Source organism: Empidonax traillii, unplaced genomic scaffold (genome assembly GCF_003031625.1).
Source record: "Empidonax traillii isolate 1590-97213 ecotype Southwest subspecies unplaced genomic scaffold, ASM303162v1 scaffold28:size2823434, whole genome shotgun sequence".
In the NCBI taxonomy this organism is placed as follows: Eukaryota; Metazoa; Chordata; class Aves; order Passeriformes; family Tyrannidae; genus Empidonax; species Empidonax traillii.
Window position 1 is genome coordinate 813,419 of NW_020955221.1, and position 21,731 is coordinate 835,149.

General features: G+C 38.2%; 2 protein-coding genes across 8 annotated transcripts in view; both read right to left on the minus strand.

Annotated features, from left to right (window-relative positions):
• Positions 1-556: 556 nt before the first annotated feature.
• Positions 557-16,086, minus strand: PSAT1 (phosphoserine aminotransferase 1). The gene is made up of 9 exons (XM_027909815.1): positions 15,957-16,086; positions 13,758-13,818; positions 12,515-12,584; positions 11,208-11,413; positions 9,670-9,842; positions 8,486-8,655; positions 4,902-5,030; positions 2,168-2,305; positions 557-1,552 (listed from the first exon to the last, which is right to left on the minus strand). The coding sequence occupies exons 1-9, from the start codon at positions 16,014-16,016 to the stop codon at positions 1,447-1,449; spliced, it is 1,113 nt and encodes a 370-aa protein (XP_027765616.1). The 5' UTR covers positions 16,017-16,086; the 3' UTR covers positions 557-1,446.
• Positions 16,087-18,741: 2,655 nt separating this feature from the next.
• The window catches only part of CEP78 (centrosomal protein 78), a 29,231-nt gene continuing 26,241 nt past the window's right edge, over positions 18,742-21,731 (minus strand). For 3 of the 7 annotated variants that reach the window (XM_027909835.1, XM_027909837.1, XM_027909827.1), the window contains exon 16: positions 19,691-21,649. In XM_027909835.1, coding sequence (XP_027765636.1) covers positions 21,101-21,649 — 549 coding nt within the window. In that variant the 3' untranslated portion in view covers positions 19,691-21,100. Of the gene's footprint in view, positions 19,109-19,517; positions 19,583-19,690; positions 21,650-21,731 lie in introns of those variants that run through there. The other 4 variants (XR_003574114.1, XM_027909863.1, XM_027909853.1 and 1 more) reach the window with 4 other exon arrangements.

The following is a 21,731-nucleotide window of genomic DNA, read 5'->3' on the forward strand; positions in this document are numbered from 1 at the left end:
GGCACACTGCTGGCTCATCTTCAGCCTCCTGTCAATCAGCATCCCCAGATCCCTTTCTGCCTGGCTGCTCTCTAGCCACTCTGTGCCGAGCCTGTAGCGCTGCAGGGGGTTGTTGTGGCCAAAGTGCAGGACCCGGCACTTGGCCTTGCTGAACTTCATCCCGTTGGAGTCAGCCCATCTCTCCAGTCTATCCAGATCCCTCTGCAGAGCCCTCCTGCCTTCCAGCAGATCGACACTCTCTCCCAGCTTGGTGTCATCTGCAAATTTGCTAATGGTGGACTCAGTCCCCTCATCTAAATCATTGATAAAGATGTTAAACAGGACTGGGCCCAGCACTGACCCCTGGGGGACACCACTGGTGACCGGCCACCAGTTGGATGCAGCCCCGTTCACCAGCACTCTCTGGGCCCGGCCATCCAGCCAGGTCCTAACCCAGCACAGATACCCAGAGGACAAGACTTGCATTGACTACAGCTGGACAAAGCTCCAAGTACAAAAGCCTACTGAACTGAAACAGTGAAGAGGCAGAAAAAGTACTGGAGCAATTGGAGAGGGAAGACATTTAAGAAGAACCAGACAAGAAAGTCTGCTGCATTTTGGGCTAGAAAGTCAGTGCAGAGAAAGTCACCAGTCCATTGAGTGGAATACAGCAATTCAGTTTGGCACAAAGATAACAAATTAAGAACAAGTTTTTGGGAGCAGCAAATATGCATACTACAAAATAAGAATATAAAATTAATAATCTAGGATTTTAATATACAAAATGCATAGAGAAGTAAAAAAATCTTATAAATTGATTTAATCAGATGCATGAATCTTAGCTTTAAACTAATAAATGATAATAGGAAAAGAGGCCCAGTCCTGCAGACTTTAACTGCAACCAGTTATTTGCAATTGTTATGACAGTACTTCAAGCACGGGAGCAGTAGTCTGAAGGTAGGGTTTTCAAGTCAGGAACACTGATATTAACTCCTAAATACTGCTGGTGGTATACTGTTGGAATATATCCAATAAACCAACTATACGTCCTTAGGGACCATGTTAGCTTCACTGTGCAGTCACAGAGTATGTAAAGCATTACAGAAAGCTTACGACAAATTTTGCTTCCTGAAGTTTACTAAAAACAAGACATTGCTGAAGTAATTTGTGACTAGAAGCAAGAAACAGACTAGGATCCATAGCACCTTACAATGCTACTCATATTTTAACTACATGTTGAGAATACTGTTTTTCAAATGATCAGTCTAGGGATCCTCACCTTCAGCAAAGACAAGACTGCCAAGTCATTGCAAGACTGGGCCTCAATCCCACACAGTTAACTAAAATAGCTACAGGAACTAAATGAAAATACAACTTGTGCGCTATAGCTGTGCAGTACCACAGTAACTTTCAAACTCTTTAGCTTTTATTTCATAGATGTGCAGCATGGCTCTAACCCATGGGCATTTATGACTGATGCATCTGCATGAAGCTTCTCATGAACGTTGCAAGCTTCTGAACATCTTCTACAGTCACCGCATTATATAAAGAGGCACGGATTCCTCCCACAGATCTGAATTGAAAAGAAGAGAGAAGAAAAAATCCCAAAAGTTTTGTATATTCTAAAAAAAGAAAACATTAATAACATTCACAGGCATTTAAACCCATACCTACTCTAAAAGGATAAAATTCACATTTTATGTGACTGAGAAGCAATATTTAATTCTTCAAGGCAAGCTTGCAATTTAGAGAAGCTTAGTATTTAATAGTTATTTACAGTTCCAAAGCTGTACCCCTATGGCATCAAAAAGCTAATCCCACAAACACTACTGAACATGGGAAAGAACTCTTGCCACTAGGAAGACAAGCCACCAGAGAGGCTTCATACAATGACACCATCTAATCAAGTGACCCCTTCTTTGGCATTTGCACAGAGATAGATTTGCCAAAGAAAGAAGAATTAAGAAGAAAGCTTTTTGAAGCCCACCACCACATCGAAGCAGTAGCTGAGACACCAGCAGTCTCTGATTACAGTCTCTAGACTCATGTCAAGTGGTGCCAAACCAACATGAGAAAGAGCTTATGATGAGAAAGGCTGGTAAGTCAATGCACAATGCCTGCTGCTGTATCACCACTCTAGTAATTGTTTGTTCTGCACAGGAAAAACATTAATCTGATTTATACTTACCGATGTCCTTTCAGAGATATCATGTTAAGTTCCACAGCCTTCTCAAGAAATTTCTTTTCCAGGGCTTCATCACCCTTAACACTGCCAATACGGAAAGGGACATTCATTCTGCTTCGGTTCTTTCTCTCCACTGGACATCTAGAAAGATTGTAGAATGTAATGCTTAGCCCATTTTATGCTAAATTTATGTTTTCAGCTATATACAGTTTTAGAATGTTTAGAACCAAAGTTGATCCTCTATAATCAAAAAGGTCATTACTTTCTGTGAAAGAAAGCAATCTTCCTTTTTTAAACAAGTATATTAATGGAAATGGTGAAGTGGAAAGCTTGTTAACCCTTCCTGACATACTCAAAATTGCCCCGAGAAATGTGTGAGAGGCTTGCACACAGACCAAATAAAAACCAAACCAACAAAAAAAGCCATAACCAAACAAAAACAACAACAAAAAACCCAAGCAAAAACACAAACAAAAACCCAAACAAACAAAAAATTAAACAAACAAAAAAATAAACAAACAAAAAAATAAACAAAGAAAACAGTTACTTAGGATAAGTGAAGTTAGTTACAGGGAATTCTGAATAAGTCTCAAGAAGTTTCTTTTCTTTGTCTTCAAAGACTGACACACTTATTTTTTACTCAGGTAGTCAAACATGATACCAGAATTAGACTCAGCTACACAAAGGTAAAGGAAGTACAAAAACACAACATTAGAAAATTTCCATGGACATTAATGACTTCTGTTAGTGGTTTCAGTCCACTTTCTAAATCAGTATTACTCAGAAGCATGAACACCTCAAGGAGAGAAGAGGTATCTCTAGAACAAATGTGGCATTGTGTACATGGCCACAACATATACAAGATGCACCACGGCTCTTTAATACCTTAAAATCCCACCTAATCTGAAGTGGAAAATTCAGAATACATTTATTTTCTCTTCAATTATTTTGTGAAGGCAAGAAAGGATGGGAAAAGGTTAGAAGATTTAAATATCGTTCTTCAGTGATTCTAGTACAAAGGAGGTATGAAGCCTTCAGATTTATTCTTTCCTAAGGCTGTGATGAAGATTCTTACAGTCATTCATTAGGAATAAGTTCTCATAAATTGCATGTACATTTCATATCTATTATTATTCTATTTGGAAAAGAATGGGTATCATTCTTCTTAGTTTCTCCCTTGTTCCATTGTCCATATGTCCCCATAACGAAAAAGAAAAAAAATCCATCATAATACCTGCCTACGCAAATTTTCTGCTTCAGGCTCAACCACAAAAACACTCTTCAAAAAGGTCTATGCTTGTAAGCGTTCCCATGTCTGAGTTACTGTAGCCGTGCTATAGTTTTTATAATATTCAGTTGCTGTTAAGCAAGCTAATGCAACTCGGTGCACAGACTTTGGAAAGCAAACTGCAAATAGCACATAGCACTTGGCGGAAGAAAGGTTCAATTTGCTAAATGGCTTGCCACTCTGCTAACCCAGGGAAGCATTCCACAGATCAGGTGGCACATTACAACTGGGAAGGCAGCTTCAGATTAAGTCTTCCTTTTAGTCATAGATACAGTAAAAAAATTCACAATCTTAACTGTATTGCTTCAGAAGATGCATTACAGCTCAGTCAGTGAAGCTTGTTCTGTTTTCCCAGCTGACTATTTACCATCCCATCTGCATTGCATATCCCACTCACTGCCTTACAGACCAACTTGATAGAAACAGATTTCTGTTTGTCACTGGATGTTTTTTTCAAGGCTTTATTTGCTTTCTGAGTTTTATGAAAAGCCCTCTGGATTTTGTGGGAGTAGGATCATAATTCAAATGTACTACATATTATGATGAAACCTTATCCCTGCCAATTAAGACTGCAACCAGTTTTATTCTGAAACCCAAATTTATTTTGCCATATCCAAACTTGGACTTGAAAATTAGTTTGGTCCCCTAACTGCTGGTTTTATACTGAAAGTGAAGTAAAATATTTTGCATTTTCACACCCAATTACTAGTTTGAGCTTGGTGAATAATAAAAGTATTACAATTTCAGTTTTAACTATACATAGGTCCTGTGAGTTGAAAAACACCTCACAACAATATGTAAAAATCAGAGGGTTAAATCTGCTTTGGAAAGCCATCAAAATAACTGAAGAAAATAAACAGTACATAAAGGGTTGGACTTGATGATCTCGAAGGTCTCTTCCAACCCAGTTAATTCTATGATTCTATATAAAGAAAATTTATTCCACTTTGAAGTCTGATCATCTTTTATTTCAGAAAGCATTTCAGTACTAAAATGCACTGCTTGACAGAGAAAAAGCAGAGTCTTTGACTACTGGACAAGGTGGTCGGAAGACTACAATGCTAAAGTGGTTTCTACAATTTCTTTCTTAAAGGCAACTTTCTCTGTTTTGCTCTATATTTCCCCAAGAGATTCAGTAAGCATACAAACCAGAATCTGCATAGCTGGGTTTCGTATACTCTTCTCCTAGGCTCCTGCATTTTATTAAGTTTAGAATATGTTTTCAGTATGCTTCAATATTGATCTATACAGGATATTTTGGAGTAACTTTCTACTGGAATAAAAGTCACCTTTGGACAGTTACCAAGCAAATGGTTTGCACGAATAATTTCTGTGGGAGTCCTCAAAATGTGACTTTAAAAATACACTGCGATCAAACTCTTGAAAGTTATGAACATGTCTGGCTCTGTAACGAATACTGAAACCAAAGGGAAAAGTACAGCAACTTACGCATAAAATCCATTAGATTTGTCTATAATATCATAAATCATTCGTGATTTGATTAAACTAAGTTTATCCATAGCTGCAGCTCCACCATTATTCTTTATCCATTCCAGTACCAATCCCATGATATAAATACTGCAAAAGGAAAAGAACATTTTTCAGTGAGATTTATTTAAACAGGAAAAGAAAGAAGTCTTGTCTAGTAGTTCGCAAAATGTTTCAGCAACAAATCTGCTGGACCAAAGATAATCCTTTGTATCACAGAAGTCCATGTCCTGCAGTTTTCCTGCAGGGCTCCCAAGGACATCCCTAGACATGATGCATGGACTGCCAATTCATTGACTACACAACTGCCTGTCAGGTCCTAGAAGGAGCCAGATTTAGCACAAAAGTTAATAGCATTCACCCTGCGCAAATTCACCCTAGCAAAAATACAAATCTCAAATGCATGTGCATTAATAATACCAGAAATTTAACCACATCTTCACAAATGTTAAAAATAAAAACTTTAATCCCATTTCTGTCTAAAAGGACCTTTTGCCCACATGAACTATGAAGTTTGGCAAAACAAATAATGATGTAATACACTTTAGTCTTCATTACCATTCAAGTTCTAAGAAGAGATCAGGAAGCCTACTGGCATCACATGGCTTGGGACTAAGTATTTCAAAGCTAGTTACTAAAGGCAACATAAAAAATCCTTGAAGCCTTTTGCCTTTGTGTTTTGCAACAAAACTCAGCTTGTTCAAGTTCAGGCATTTCCCACGGCTACAACAATTTACATAAAAACCTGCTCACAAGTTTTTATGGCCCATTTCCAACAAGTTTGTTCTTATTAGTTACTTCATTATAGATTCCAAGGGAGTGCTCAGAAAACACTACCCTAAAAGTTTCCTATCTAGAAGGAGGCTGTTTTAAATTTTGTTGCTTTTAATTTCTAAGAGGATGACAGTACCAGATCTTTGAACATTGTAGAAAAGCAGACTAATCAAGGTTACAGATTGCCTTTTATAAGCACCTTATAGCTCTGAGAGCACAATCTTGCCACATTTATGACAGCATGCTATCAACTACGCCAGCATAAAGGATTTAAATGTAGTATAGCCTACACCCTTGCCAAATATAAAGGGCCACATTCACCTCTTGCCCTCACTTCATTGAGCAAAACTTCTTGGACAAGTTAATTCCAAGAAGTCAGTCTTACAGTCATTCACAAAGCCGAGCCAGATGAAATCTCTTATCTTTCTTTTGTGTCAGTCAAAAGAATGATTTTGGAACAATTTTAAATGCAAATTCCAGAGCTTGGAAATTAGATTTTTATAGCAAATTCACTGTCAAATTTAGCTAAACAGAACAGGGTCAAAGAGTCAGCTCTGTAGCACCATGAGGTTAAAGCCATTAGCATCACCTTAATTTAATTTAACATCCCGCTGAAGTAGCTTTTGCAAATTCAGTTAATATTTCATGCCTGTTTGCCAGCAAACCATTAGCAAGTGAAAGGAAAAGGGTAGAGAAAAAGAGAAGTAAGAAGCTTTGCCAGTTCCTTAAACTGGAACAGACAGTAAGAGCCAAGCCAAACAGATGTGCATCTTGCCAACACTACAGTCCATTACATTCTGGATTCTGGAGTGTACTCCAGTGTGCGTCTGTAGCATGAAGTGAAATCTGCCAAGATGGTGACCAGAAATGAGAAAGACTTAGTTTAACTTTATTTTCAGCTCCCTTAACCTGCCACTACCCTGTTAAGGTTACTGACAGATACTGAGTTATACCTAAGGCAGCACTTTCTTTTTTTTAAGTTCTTTGCAGTGGCTAAAATACAGCTGCAGAATTTTATTTGTTTTGCTATTCAAACAGAGGAACAACACTGTGTTCAAGTGCTGCGATTAAGTAGAACTTCAGTTTTTCAAATGGAAATAGCTTTGTACTTGGAAAATATCAATGGCTGGATTTCAAAGCTGGCATTTTCAAGTATACAGTGTCCAAAAACAGTATGTGTGACTTGGCAAATAATTGATCCTGAAATAGTGGCGTCATCAGTCACTGGGAGGGAAAAAAAAAAACAACAAAGACATACATACTGCCTATGTTACAAAGCTACGTTTAGAAGACAAAAATCTGGAAACATTGTATAGTTAATTCTTAAGAGCAGCCCTAAGGATACTCGACGTACCCAGCCAATAGGGCAGACAGGTTGCCAGAAAGAATACATCATTACAGCACTACATACTCTACAGTGTACATATAACTTGGGAAAAGAAATTCTGCACTGTAAAATCTGCAATAAACAAATGCTCACAAGATATACCGTTCTTCTGACACAGACAACTGCCCCTATGTCACTGCAATAATACACTCTGCAGTGACAATCAGCACATTCAGAGATAAAATCAGTATCACCTCAAATTTTACTGAATTTAAGTAAGCAATGGCATTAAGTGATAGGCCTCACACACAGGAATCACTGAACTTTACACCCACACAGTGCATTTAATATCTGTTGCAAATCAATAGGCAGCCAAACTTTCCAGATTCTGGCATGTACAAACAAGGTGTAAGAGCTGAGACTAAACACTGCCTTATCAGATTATTTGAATCAAAAGGAAATCTTACCTTGAAAAGTAGAATTTGTTATTTTCAAAGATATTTTTTAAAAATGGGGAAAAAAAGGATACCTGGATTGACTTTTTTTATCTTTTAATCATTTCAGTGCAGTTTGGTATACAAATTCTTCCAATTAAGAATGGGAAGGTATTACTGGTTCAACATCTAAATATTCGAGTAGCAAAGCATCATTTCACTAGCTACCAATCAGAAGCTAGGAGATATCAATTTTAAAAAGGTAAGTTGTAGTCTGTTCTGCTTCTTGTGTATATGAAATCACCAGGTATATGAAAATTTCATGATCTTGATTGCTAGCAATGATTAGGAAGCTAGATCAATTTTATTTTTGGATATCAAGTCAAACACTGAGACAGTAGTCAAAGAAAAACAGAGAATCGTACTAAAGAATAAAGCAAAGCAATGACTAAACTGCCTTTAAAAAAATCTTTTACAGTATCATTTCAAAATCAACAGTGGTAAATACATCATTTTGTGATATTTTATATAATTTAAAACTTTAATAACAATATTTACTATTATCCAGTAAAGAAAGTCAATAGGGATCTGAAGTTTCAAATGCTGAGAAAAACCTGAGGAGAAAACTGTACTTAGTATCCAAGAAGGAAGTATAAGTGCCAAATTACCTATTTGCAATGACAGAAGTATCCCCACTGAACTGACTAGAGCTGTGTTCTTGTAAATCAGAACTGCATCCTGAAACTTTATACAGTGGACTTACAACATAGAATATTTACTTTGAAAAAGACTATGCCCTTCATAGCTGAGTCGCAGCATGCAACCCAAAGCCTACAACAGTCACATGGCTGGACGCCCTATGTTTTCACAGGAGTCACGTGAAAGACTCCAATATATAAGTGACTTGAGGGCAAAAAATACTTAACTTTGGAAGCTTTTTTAGGTAAGAGCAGCAGATGGCAGTGCAGCAGCTTTCTGAAGAAGGGATATCACATAGCACGGTGACTTACCTGTAGCATGGGGGAGTGTTATACAAAGAGCTATTCGTTGCCTGTGTTTTGTAATCCAGTACAACAGGGCATTCCTTCAGTGCAAATCCCAACAAGTCCTCACGTACTATTACAACAGTAACTCCAGCACAGCCAACGTTTTTCTGAGCACCAGCAAAAATCACACCAAACTTTAAAAGGAAGAAGAAAAGAAAGGCTTGCTACATGCATTCACTTACAGCTGAGTAAAACAGCAGGGTCGTTATACAACAGGCATGCTACTCAGCTGAACATACCACAGAATGTGTGGAAAATGAGCAATCTGTAGGTCAAAAGAAGAGTCAGGAGAAGTTCTCATTACAAAGTTCACTTAACAGCTATTCAACTGAGGAAGATAATCACAAGTTTCACAACAATTTGCTAAATGTTTATTTAATTACCACAAATTATTCTCAAGGCAGCCTGTCCAAATTTCACACTACTCTAAGCAAATTTACTAAAGATAAATTCAGACACAGTTCACGGTATTTTTAACCCATCTGGTATTTCAGAACAGGTATCATAAAATCCACCTGCTCAAACAGGAAGATCAGGAAAAGCCAAGATGAATGTACTAACAATTACTCCTTTTTGCTACACACAGGTAAGAAATGCCAAACATGCTACTTCACTAGTCGGTAGCACTTCTACTCATAACACACTTTACAAACATAGGCAAGTACTATGTTCTGCCTCTGTATTATCTGTGAAGTAGACATCGTAATTATGCAGCACAGGAAGCTTTGGGAGCTTAAAAGGGGTTACAGATTTCTCATGTAAAAGACAGGATTAAAATATTTAATTCACAGTACCCTGTATAGACAACATATATACTATCTATAGACTAAATATGATTCAAATGATATTTCTTTCAGCTAAAACATCAGCGAAGACCATCAAATAGACAAATAATCTTGGGCAGCTATTAATATGGACAATTTTAACATAGTTTAGTAAGTTTTTATGAAAAAATAAGGAAAACAGATAGACATGGAAATCTCAAACTTGAAAATTCAACACTTCTATCCATAATCAGATATTCAATTAACAAAACATCCTTAATTTCACTGCTCAGCATCTCTGGCCATCCAGACATTTCAAAGTGCTTAATTACACGTATTCAAGTTTGAAAATGCTTTGGGTGGCCACTGGATCCAATACTCTACCTTGGAAACATCCACAGGTCTGGACAGGAAGTTTGATGACATATCACAAACCAAGACTGCTCCTTTGACATCAGGTACAAAATCAAACTCCACACCATGGACAGTTTCATTAGCACAGTAATAGACGTAAGATGCATCTGGATTCAGATTCCAAGTGCTTGGGTCAGGAATGTCTGAGACAGACAAAAAAGAAACCCATAGATCAGCTGAAGATAGGTAATTTTCTTGGCATGCAATTTTACTTGAATATAGAACCTAAGTGCAAATGCAGAACAGTTTGCAGTATAAAATATTAATTATCTTGCTACGAGGAAGATAGTATATCTGCAAAGCAAATACACCAGTGCATTCCTGAAATTCTCTGGTGAGCCATCATTAATCTTGCAAAACCTTTTCATTTTCACCCCTTATTTCTCAAACTATTTTCATCAAGTTTGCAATTCCAGACTATAAACTACTGTCTTAGGGGTCTAAAACAGCATTTCAAAGGAATTCAGGCAGTGGGTTCAAGAATTCTCATGCTGCCTTTGGAACCACTGAAGCATCCAAATTCTCACTGTCAAAGTTCTCTAAAGCTGTGTTTCTGTGCAAACCCAGAAGCATTTCAGTCTCACCCAAGCTGAACAAACACAAGGCTATCTACCTTCCTCCCATTTAAACTTTGCAACTGATTTACATAACTGTAAAGATTTCCTATGTCAACAGTCAAGATATAGGCATGTCCTGACAGCACAGAACAGGTTTTGCATAGAACAAATAATTGCTCTTCCTTTCTTTTATCCAATTGGTCTTCCTTTCTTTTCTCCTCCTCCTGAGGGGAGACAGAGTGGGGAGGGGAAGATTATTTACTGCCTCTCCCCTTGTCTACAGCTACCAAATAGTGAATATGCTCCCCTAGACTGGAAGCTTGTAGGTTCCATTCCTTCCTGTGCCCCATTCAAATGCTATAATTTGGACCACAGGGAAGAAAAGTGAGCAAAACTAGTAAGAGTAGAAACTAGAACTAAGTATTCCTGCTCCAAGAATTATTTATGTATATTCAGTGAAACAGAGGCGGGAAAGATAAGTATTTAGGAATCCTTACAGGTAGGCAACAGAATGCAGGTCTCTCATATATTGGGTCAAGAAGGTTAAAATCCTGGACACGCTTCTAAATTTTAGAGCAATCTCATTACTGACTACACATGAATCTGAAACACCTCACAATATCCCTGTGAATAGCTTAAGAACTCAGTTAAATATTAAAAAAAAAAAACTGAGACAACCCAGACCACTTCCCTGCTTAGACACTTGCTTCCTGCCACTTATTTTCTGGGATCTGCTCAGTCTCATTTCGCAATTTTTTTTCTGGTGGAGGCTGTTAAGCCATTTAACAGATCTCCCAGTGATGAATGCTGAGAGATGTGGCAGACAACCTTTTGAGTGCTGGCCAGTCAACTCTAGTTAACATTTAACAGCCCAATAGCAAAGTTGGATCAATTTTTAGAGCAAGGCTAAAAGCTAAGCATTCACGCAGATGGATGCAATCATCAACTTACTTGTATAGGCTCCCAGTTTCGGATGAACGATATTCACCTTGGCATACTTCTCTGCTTCTTTAGCTGCTTTTGCTGACCAACCTCCAGTAACCACATAATCTGCCTGTCTTCCCTCCTTTAAACCAATGAGGTTAAGGGGGACTGCACTGAACTGAGCAGATCCACCTCCTTGAAGGAAAAGAACTTTGTAGTTGTCTGGTATATTTCTGCATAAAAGAAATAACCATTTCTATTATTCCCAGAAGACATGGGATGCATATTATTCGATACCATGCATTTAACACCAACTGATGAAGAATTCTGTAATTTTAGAAGACTCTTTGCCCAGAGGTTAGACCAAATCCTATTAACTTACCTCAGCACTGGTCTTGAGTAACAAATATTTAAGAGTAATGCTATACATTTCAGTGATATAAATTTGCTGAATAGTTTTCCTTCCCCACCCCTGAGGACTGCATTAAATGAATTCATTTCTGAGTAGCTGTACAAACATAGTACACAGAAACTTGAATGACATTCCATCAGAACTAATGCTGACTTTTAATTTTGTCTATTGCTACCTTCACAGGTTTTCTGTCAGGCTAAGAACTGCACACTGAAGTGCTCACAGTAGAATTCCACTTCGAGACCCTTCAGTTTGAAAGTGCAGTGGTACAGTAAATTACACACACAGAGCAAGTGTTGCTCATATAGTCACAAAAATTACTTGTTCAAATTATTCAGCAAAATCCCTCTGTCAGTAGTTCTGGCTGTGATTGAGGGTCAAGTACTCATATTAAATGACCAACATTATTAACTACTATGAAAATAGTAATTCTAATCCATTATATATTTATTTCAAACTTTAAAAAAATGTGTCATTCTGCAAATACAGAAAGAGCTCTTGATCGGTGATTCTAACACACGTCCATAGTGCTCATGTTAATAAAACAATAATACAAGCAATGCAGAGATCACCCCTATACCACTAGAGAACTGATTTCTATTGTTTGCTTTTATCCCTTTAAGGTCATGTCCATCATGAATTCTATAGAGGTGACAAAAATCCAAATTTCAAAACATAGTCAACTTTTCAATGTATAGTAACCATATAAAAAACAACTTAATAGGAGTTCTTTGTCAAATTCAAAAATATAAGTATCAGACAAACAGAAGATCAGTGCCCTCCCTGAGATTATTACTCTATCATACACAGTACCTACGCATGGAAAAACAAACTAACAGGTACTTTCATGGAAAGTTCTCCACATTATTGATGTAACTAGAACAACCATAAAATAAAAATAAGCAGAAAGTAATTCACTTACAGTAATTCACGCATGAGATTTTCCGTTTTATTTAAAATTTTTGTGAAATCTGAGGAACGGTGGCTCATTTCTTCGGTGGAACAGAAAGAAGAAACAGCATGAAACAGGATGGTAATACATGAACTTGATTTAAAAATTCTGTTAAGCTTCAAACCTTTTACACTACTGACCCAAAATGTCGGAAGGTTGTCATTCCCAGTTCCCATTCCTATTTCTTTTTTTTCAACCCAACCCTTTCTAAGTGCCCACAGAAGACTTATATTTGCAGTCTTGTCCAGATACAGGCAAAACCTAACCACTGACATTTGGACCTACATGACTTTACTACCCCCCAAGAGCAACTACATTTGCAGGGGGAAAAAAGTTACTCCCTAGAGAGGTTAAATTTTTCCTCACTCTAAGGATCTTATCTGCTAATAATGCTATAGCAATTATATAATAAGGTACAGGAGTTTGTTTTGTTCTATTATTTTTAGCAAGGCTTCTTCATACTGTTATGCTATAAGAACACTTAATACTAATCCCTTTTTTAAATTCATAGGCTGCCTTCTATGTGTAGGTGGACAATTTAAACATTAATCCAATCTGTGCAGTTGCACATTTTACTTTTAGCAACTAAACAGTTTCATAGGACTAGTAAAGTGCTGACCATCTTGTTCCATAAATCTTTTGTGCAACTGGGGCTAAAAAGCCAGTCAGCTACCTATACGGCACAAAAGACATCTCCTCCTTATGGCAAGACAATATTACCTTCCTAATGGGAAGGATGCTATACATCAAGTTTACGTAAAGTATTTTGCCATCCGGTATGTAAGATACTATATATGGTATCTATACACACAGAGGTATACAGTACATTTGTATACAGTATGTGTGTACACATACACAGCCTTTCATAGATATGTAAAACCTTTATTTTATAAATTGCCTCTCTCTCTTTTCTCTCTCTCTCTCTATACATACACATCTATTCCAAAGACCTGAAAGTACTAATGTTTGACATATGATTTGTTATCTTTTCTCTCTAGTCCTTTGTTTTGAATCTCTAAACATCAGGCTATGTATCATTTTAGAGTCCTCTAATGAATGGTAGAAATAGGCCATGAAGCAGGGGTCTCTGGACATACATGCTACAAGAATAAGGTATTTGAAAAGGAGTTGAAACACCAAGATCAAAAAGTCTTATTAAACAATTCTGTTAAATATTGAAATTCTGAAAAATGTAGAATTTTTTAAGTCTTACCAAGAACACTTATACCAAGTCCTTTGTAGTCTACCAACTCTTTCTGTGCTTCTAATAATACCTAACAAAAGAAAAAAAATCCAGAAATAAATTAAGGGTTTTTTCAATTATCTGGCATCTCTGATGCACTGCATCTATGCCAGCTGCTCTACATTGCAATAACCTGACACTTGTCAAATGAGATTAACAGAACTACAGTCATCAACATAATTTCACTGTATCTAGTAGCAGAAGGTTTTCATAAGATAGCAAACTTAAATCATATGCTTGTCGTGGAGACCATGTTTTAAGTTAGCATTTCAAAAGTTACATTTCCAGATTTCAGAATGATTTCTAGAAGTCAAACGGAACGCTTAACCTTTACAAAACACCTAATGTGTGCATACATACTCTTTCTAAGTAAGCGTCCCAAATACCCATACCCACCCCTGCATCTGTGATCTTTCACTTGATTTGTGTAAATAGGACAACCAAGGTATTGAAGAAATAATAAAGAAAAGGTCAGCTTGGGGAACTGGATACCTTAAACTGAGCCAACGGGACAACGACTGATTTTACAGAATGAAGCCCACACTTTTTGAGGATGAGCCTTTTCTATTTAATGAAAGTTATGAAAGAAATGAAGCAAAATTTTGAGACCACCAAAAAAAAAACAGGTCACTCCTAGAAGTCCTAGCCAAGTAATCTTCTGCTTCAGCCTTCCATTTTTTTTCTGTCTTCTCCCATATATCTTGAATATTAACAAAGTAGAATGAGATTCTAGCCACTGGATCTGCAGCTTCTGATTTCAGTAAATTCTTGTATGAGTGCCAGAACACTCTCAGCTTTCCTAAAGGAAGTGGGAGAAGAGGAAGCCCCAGTAGAACAGTCACCAAAACAAACACTGCATTGAATGCACCCCAGGATTTAACAAGAAATTGCATACTCTGGACAGTTTCAGTAACAAGAGATCTATCTTGCTGACAGGGTATCTGAACGGCCTGTAAAACTGTAACAGCTGGTCAGCAAGAGGTCAACTGAAAACAGTTGTGCTGCTTTTCATTTTAGAGATTGTTAAGTTTTTACTACCATCTTCCACAATCAAATTTATCCATGCCAGAAAAGGGGGGGGAGAAATGAAAGGGAGCACACAGATTACTAGAACTGCTTGATAAAATACAGTTCTACTAGTAACATTTATCAGACAATCTGCCCATGCCTGACAATAGACATCTATAACACGTCTTATAATAGCCACAAATTGCTCCATCCACCTTCATGCTTCAGTCAGAGTACTTCACGTGAAGCACCATCAAAGAGAAACAAGTGAGGTGATAGAGTAGTCCACAAAAGAACACTGCATTTCAAGAGAAGAACACAAATTAATAATACAGCATTCAGCCATGCCCTTCTCAAACCCTAAATCCAGTTTTCAATAGTCTCTCAGAGATCTGGTTACTACAGCAGTCCCACTGAGAGCCCCTTTCGGAAACCAAGGGTTCAAGACAGAACAACAAATTTCTTGGCAACCGCGTCTACAAAGGACGTTTCCGAGAGAAAAAAGAAACGGGGGTGGAGAGAGAGGAGGGAGAGGGAACAAAAAAGACAAAAAAAATCAAGAAAGCTGCTCTGTAGCAAATTCATTTGCCTAAAGAAAAATTTTAAATAACACATATATTCCCTTCCCCTATGAAGAAAATTAAGAAAAGAAACAAAAAATCTACAGTACATAACCCTTAGTTGAAAGTCAGATGCGTAGAGTTTGGAAGAAACTTCCCCCTCTCCACATCCCACTGGATAATCCACGGCTGCTGATGCAACTTTCCAGAGGGTTGAGTGTACACCACAGTCATTATAATTTCTGAAATAAAGACTTCTCATGGAATACTCCACACAGCCACCCTTCTACACTGAGTGCCTACTTCCCATCCCAAAACTAACGAAATGCCCTTGATGCCATATGATCTGGTCTGGAAAAAACAACTCCGAGAGCAATCCAAAAACCACACCAGGGCTCGCTTTCAAAACTCCGAGTTTACCACGGCAGTTCGCTGAGTGGGGAAGGGGAGAAGAAAGGAGGTTTCGGCGCTGTGCGGGTTAACTCTTTTAATGACTATTTACTCGAGCTTCCCCTGCCCTCGCTTTGCCCCGGCGCCCGCGGGTGAGCCGTGAGGGCGAGGACACCAACCCGCGCCGCGCCCCAGCCCGGCCCTTACTCACGGAGCGCGGCAGCTTCGCCGGCCCGGCCCCGAAGTTCGCCACCTGCCGCCCGCCCTCCATCTCGCTCGGGATGCTGCCGACGCTGATCCCGGCGGTGCCGCGGCCAGGCCGATATAAACCCCCCGCCGGGCTCCCGGCCGGACCCGCCCCTGTCCCGGCCACCCATTGGCAGCGCGGCCGCGGAGAGGCGGCGGGGCCGGGCGGGGCCGAGCGCAGCCCACGGGCGGGGAGGAGCGCAGCCCGCCGCCCGTGCCGCGGCCGCTGGGACGGGGGTGGATCTGCGTTTACCTACCTGCCTGGGGTTTGGGAAACCTTAGTGAGCCCCGGTGAGGTGCCAGCGCACACGCAGCCGTCGGTGGGCAGGCATGCGGGCAGGCATGGAGGCAGGCAGAGATACACACACACAGAGAAGTAAAATGAACGCATGTCCTACCGTGACTTGACTTGTGCGTTTCCCCACGCGGTTGCTCCTGCAGAGCTGGGACGCCTCTTCGCAAAGCAATCTGCATGAACGCGTGAGAAATTACGAACAGCGATCCACAGTGAGGCCCAGAGAGGCTGTAGAATCTCTCCTGGAGAAAAAAAAATGTCTGGATGCAGTCCCGTGCAACGTGCTGTAGAATGACCCTGCTCGAGCAGGGAGGTTGGACTAGATGACCCACTGTGGTCCCTTCCAAACTGACCATTCTGTGATTCATCTTTAAAGAGGTAGTTTTACACTACCCAAATGTTCTCATATTTTAGGTGAAATTCTTTCCTCAGAGAGGAGGAGGAGCCCTGCCTTCTCCAAGTCACAAAGCACCAGCATGTTGCACACTGTTTCCCTGAAAAGTTTGTTGTAGGCAAATTGCCATTTGAAGTCACAGGAAGAGAATAAAATCAAGAGAGCTGTGAAATTTAATTAACTTCACAGATAGCAGAGCCTGGACTTGCCTTGAGGTCTGCCAAATCCTAGGCTAATATTCCTGAATACTAAACCATTCTTTCCACACGTCTTAGTTCATTGAAAACATTGAGGTCGTACAGTTAAACTGTTGTAACTGAAGGGAACATTTTAGCTCACCAAATTCTTCTGATTGTTTTAAGGAGAGACGTTGCACCTAAGAGTTTCCAGAAGTTAAAGGCAGTAGCAGTAAATAAATTTTGACAAAACAAGCCATGAAGTATGACTGAAAACAGATGGGCATCACAAAGTCCCATAATCTTTAAGTATCTTGGACAAGAGTTACGGTATAAAGCACAGCTCCTGAACACCTTAGACTACCCCGTGTTACCTGTAACACTGGCCCTACTTTTGTCCCTTGCATGTTCACCAAGCTTATCAACATTGTCCGTAGACCAAATCTACATTTTTTTCAGAAATGAAAGTGTCAATGCCTGTTACTTTGCAAATACTGAGATTTATATAAAATATAATTTTTCATTCCTTTTGCTGTCAAGTCAGGTGATACCTACAACAGTAAAAAGAATTTATGGATCACAGCCTGATCTGCTATTTAGTTAACACACTGTAGAAGTTATTTTGTTTAAAAGACTAAAAACAGAGACACTGGTTTTAGAGCAAAGATAACCTTCATTTCACTAATGGCTATAGCTGAAGAAAAACCTACCAAACTTGCTTTCAGACACCAGAAACCTCCTCAGTTCTGAAGAGATAATTGCAAACTTCACAGACATTATAGGTGTGATACACTGTCTTCAAAACACCAAGGTATTTCTAAAGAATGTCTAAGACCATGACCTTCAGAATAACTACACTACTAATTATTGAAATTAGTTGTAATTAAATGGAAGCCTCTACTCAAATGCTAAGTAACAACATAGATAAGGCTACAATTTATTTTTACTAGCGTCTGAAATAAAACTGGCTCCAGAGATACAGGCTCCTCATACGGGCTTTTCCCAGTATTAAATCCAAACCACTTATTTCTGCAATGGCATCCTAGATAGGAAGTTGTAATGGAAGCAGTCAGAAATAGTGTAGATTAGTGATTCAGGTCAGAAAGTGTTCTGACATCTGAGTAGGATCAGTCTTGAATCCTAGCTGTGTGGCACAAACCATAAATTAAAACTTTGGAGTTAAAAACATAATTCAATCCTTTGACACAGAGCTAGAACACAAAAAATAGAAACTAGGAGAGCTGGTGCTAGTAACAGCTCAGAGCACTGAGAGTAAATACCAGGTACTGTAGTTTTCACTTCACGAAAGTACCATCCTGACCAGAAGGGTCAAAAATAGCAGCTCCTATGAGATCAGAGGACAACAGTGCTGAAAGCCTTGCCATGTAGAGCCTTAGAAAATCCACTTCACACTGTGCATTGATGGGAAGTATAGAAAATTGGTAAGAATGTATAAACCAGAAACTTTTGCTTTGGGCAAGGGATTATTACACTTCTGCAGTTGGAAAGAATGAAGAGAAACACTATAGGTCACATTAGAGTTTTGTTTCTGTGGAACTGAGATTTCTATTTTAATATTTTGCTACCAGCAATTATGATTTAATGTTTTTATTACATTAAAAACCATAAATTGATCATATCAATATTCAGAGTTACCCATTATGAAATATAGGCTTTCAAACCCATGACTTCCAGGAGTGCTTCTGGCTTCTACCACTTGACAGAGAATTTGACCCTTCCATTGCCACAAATCCCTGCAGATGAACATGAATTTGCATAATTAATAGAGAAACAGAGAGAGCTGTATTTATTACGCTGCACAACTGGAAAACCAAGACATTAAAAAAAAAAAACCTATAACAAAAAACCACAGAAAAAGTGTAAATAAAGTCTCAGAGTTTTCAGTGAACTTTTATTAGGCTCATCGTAACTTCATGTTATGCTGGACAGCAAACCTTGATTGACTACTGCTGGAAAAGGATCAGCTCACTCAAGGAGAGCAAGTGTACACGAGTTCTCTGTCTGGTACTATAGCTGACAAACTGACGTCATTACTAAAGACAAATAATATTGACTACATAGCAACCTGGCAACTGTTTCTGGAGGCAGCTGCAATGTCTGGTCCAGCAAACTAAGTGCAACAAGCAAATTTTGCTGAAACTTAAGATATAGGTAGTTCAAACAAGGATTTGAGGTTAATTTGTTTTCCAGAGATTGCAGTTCTGAACTGTGAAAAGTAGTTCTTCGGAAGCCTAAATGAAGAGAGAAAAAAATACCGAGTTTTATGAGTAAACAGTATTATGTTCTCTAGCAAATAGCTGGCCTATTGATTTCAGTATTTTATGTCAAACAAGAACACAAATATGTAAAACATTAACTAACAGCAAAAGGATGAAACAGTTTATATCAGAACTCATAATAATTTAACCAAAAATATTGTACTTTATATTAAAATATTGTTAAAAATGCATACAAGATAATTATTTATATGTATAAAATATTTTTTGTAAATATATTTTTAAATTGTAAGCAAAACCCTTGAAACTTCTGAAATATTCATGATAGCCTTAAAAAAATACTTCTCCTCTGGGCAACTTCAATCCAACTGATTCTCTACTGACTTCATATCCAACATTAAACTATATATAAAGCAGGCACTACAGATTTTTACTGTAAAGAGTGCTACACCACAGCACCAGTGATGAGGTGAAGAATCCTTCATGTTTCTGATTTAACAGAAAAAAAAAAAGGTTAAGTATTAAGCCACTGGAAAAAAATACGCCAATCTCAATTGCAAACTGCCTGATCAATTTTGTTTTAAAGTATTATTTTTGACATAATTCATACTGTCAAAGCAAATATAAAAAGTAAGTACTTAAAATAAAAGGTAGTTTATGCCACCTGGTTATAGGCCTTCAATACATAAGCTGTTTTAAGTTATTTTTGCTATTTTTAAGTACAAATAACAGATTCCTAATTGCTAACCTCACAAATCCAAACACTTTTGAATTTACAGTTCTACTCAGCATTTCTCAAGGATTAAATTAGCTTTTGAGTTTTAAATTTAAAAAAAGGGAACAAGTAGTATTTTAATGCTGAATATACAGATTGCATGTAATTGTTTAATCAAACCAAAATCACAAGCAACGGACGACTGAAGAATTAGACAAACAGTTGGGAAAGTATGTGAAAAATAATACAGATTAATGTATTACCTTCTATTATTCTGAAGTGACAAAGTCTGTACAAAGAACATACTTTCATTGTGCAATTACTTGTGCAATATCGCAATAGTTAAGGTAAACTTGTGCTATTTGCTCTGTAGAAAACTTCCACATGAGGATTCATGAGTTTTTTCATAATTATAAAGCAACTGGAGTCAGGAATTTCTACAGATCTTCTGTGTTCCAGAACTCACATGACAGATGACAAAATAAAAAAGAAAGTTACACAATGTTCCCCCCCCCCCCCAGTTCATCCTAAAGCATCCTCCCCAATTCCTCTATGTGAAAAATATCTTCTAGTTCAGAAGCTGCAAATCAGCTGCCTATGCACAAGGACTGAAATAAGAAGCTGGGGGGAAAATTCCAGGAGTTTTAAAATAATTATATTCTTTTAGTTTTATTTTCTCACATTTCTCTATGTCCTGAAAGGAAGCCAACTGAGTTGGACTAGACATTCTCCAAAGGTTAATTCCAGCGTGCGTTACTCTGTAATCTGCATCATACCAATAACTGGTATGATTGGTGTACAAGAAGATGGTTATATTTAAAGATTTCTTGTAGAGATGTTTTTGGGGTCATTTTTGAATCTGAAACTTCCACTACTTTTGGAACTCTCACACCCACACAATTAAGCAGGAACTGATGTTTGCCCCAAAACCATTTTTGCCCTACCCTTGGAATGCACTGGAAATAAACACTGGAAAAAAAACTGTACTCAAATTAAGTTTATTGGCTCAAAACAGTTTACACTCTACACCAAGATCGATGGAGATAATGAAATCCATATGCCAGAAGTCCTTTGGCTGTAGTAGGAAGTGACGGGTACCATTTTAAGTGCATCACGTTTCCAAAATTCAAAATCTCATGACAAGGAATGCAAACATAAAACAACATGCAATGCTTTAAAAAGTCACAAAGTCTTCATTACCTTACAAAAAATTCACAAACTATACTGAAACATCCAAACTCTACTATTAATATTCCAAGTGTAAAGAACAGTCTAAACATTTTAGAACCATTTCAAATGCTGGTAACACTTTGTATACTTTCTTGTATTTCAGAGCCAGATCCTAATGTATCACTTCCAGAGCTGTTTACTGCTTGTAGTGTACTGTGGTTTCCTCTCGCTCCAGTAGTTGGAGCTGCCGTTTCATTTGCTCCAGGGATGTATTTCTTAGAGGAAGAATTTTTGCTTTTTTCAACAGACATACCACTTGATACTCTGCTGTCATCACTTTTAATATGTACACTGGAATCAGCAAATGAGTGCAGACCTGTAGCCAACTGCCTTGCTGAGTGACCTTTTGCTTGTTCATTTTGTTTGACTCTCCTCTCAGAGAATACTGGTGTACTACTTCGAGGTTTATCCTCTTTATTTTGGTTAATTGTTTGAGCTTCATTTTCCTTCCATGAGCCTAGCTGGTACTGCTGTCCAGCAGTCTGAAGTTCTTGTATTTCTCTAAGTGCAGAAAAGGTATTATTCATGACCATCTGGGATTGAAACGTGCCAGGAAGAGACAGCTGGATGTCCCCTATTCTGTTCTGAAACAAGAGATTCCAATGAAGATATTGCAACTGCCATATATACACAGGGGTAGACACATACAGACATATTACAGTATCCTCTCTAGTTTTAAATCTATACTACAAA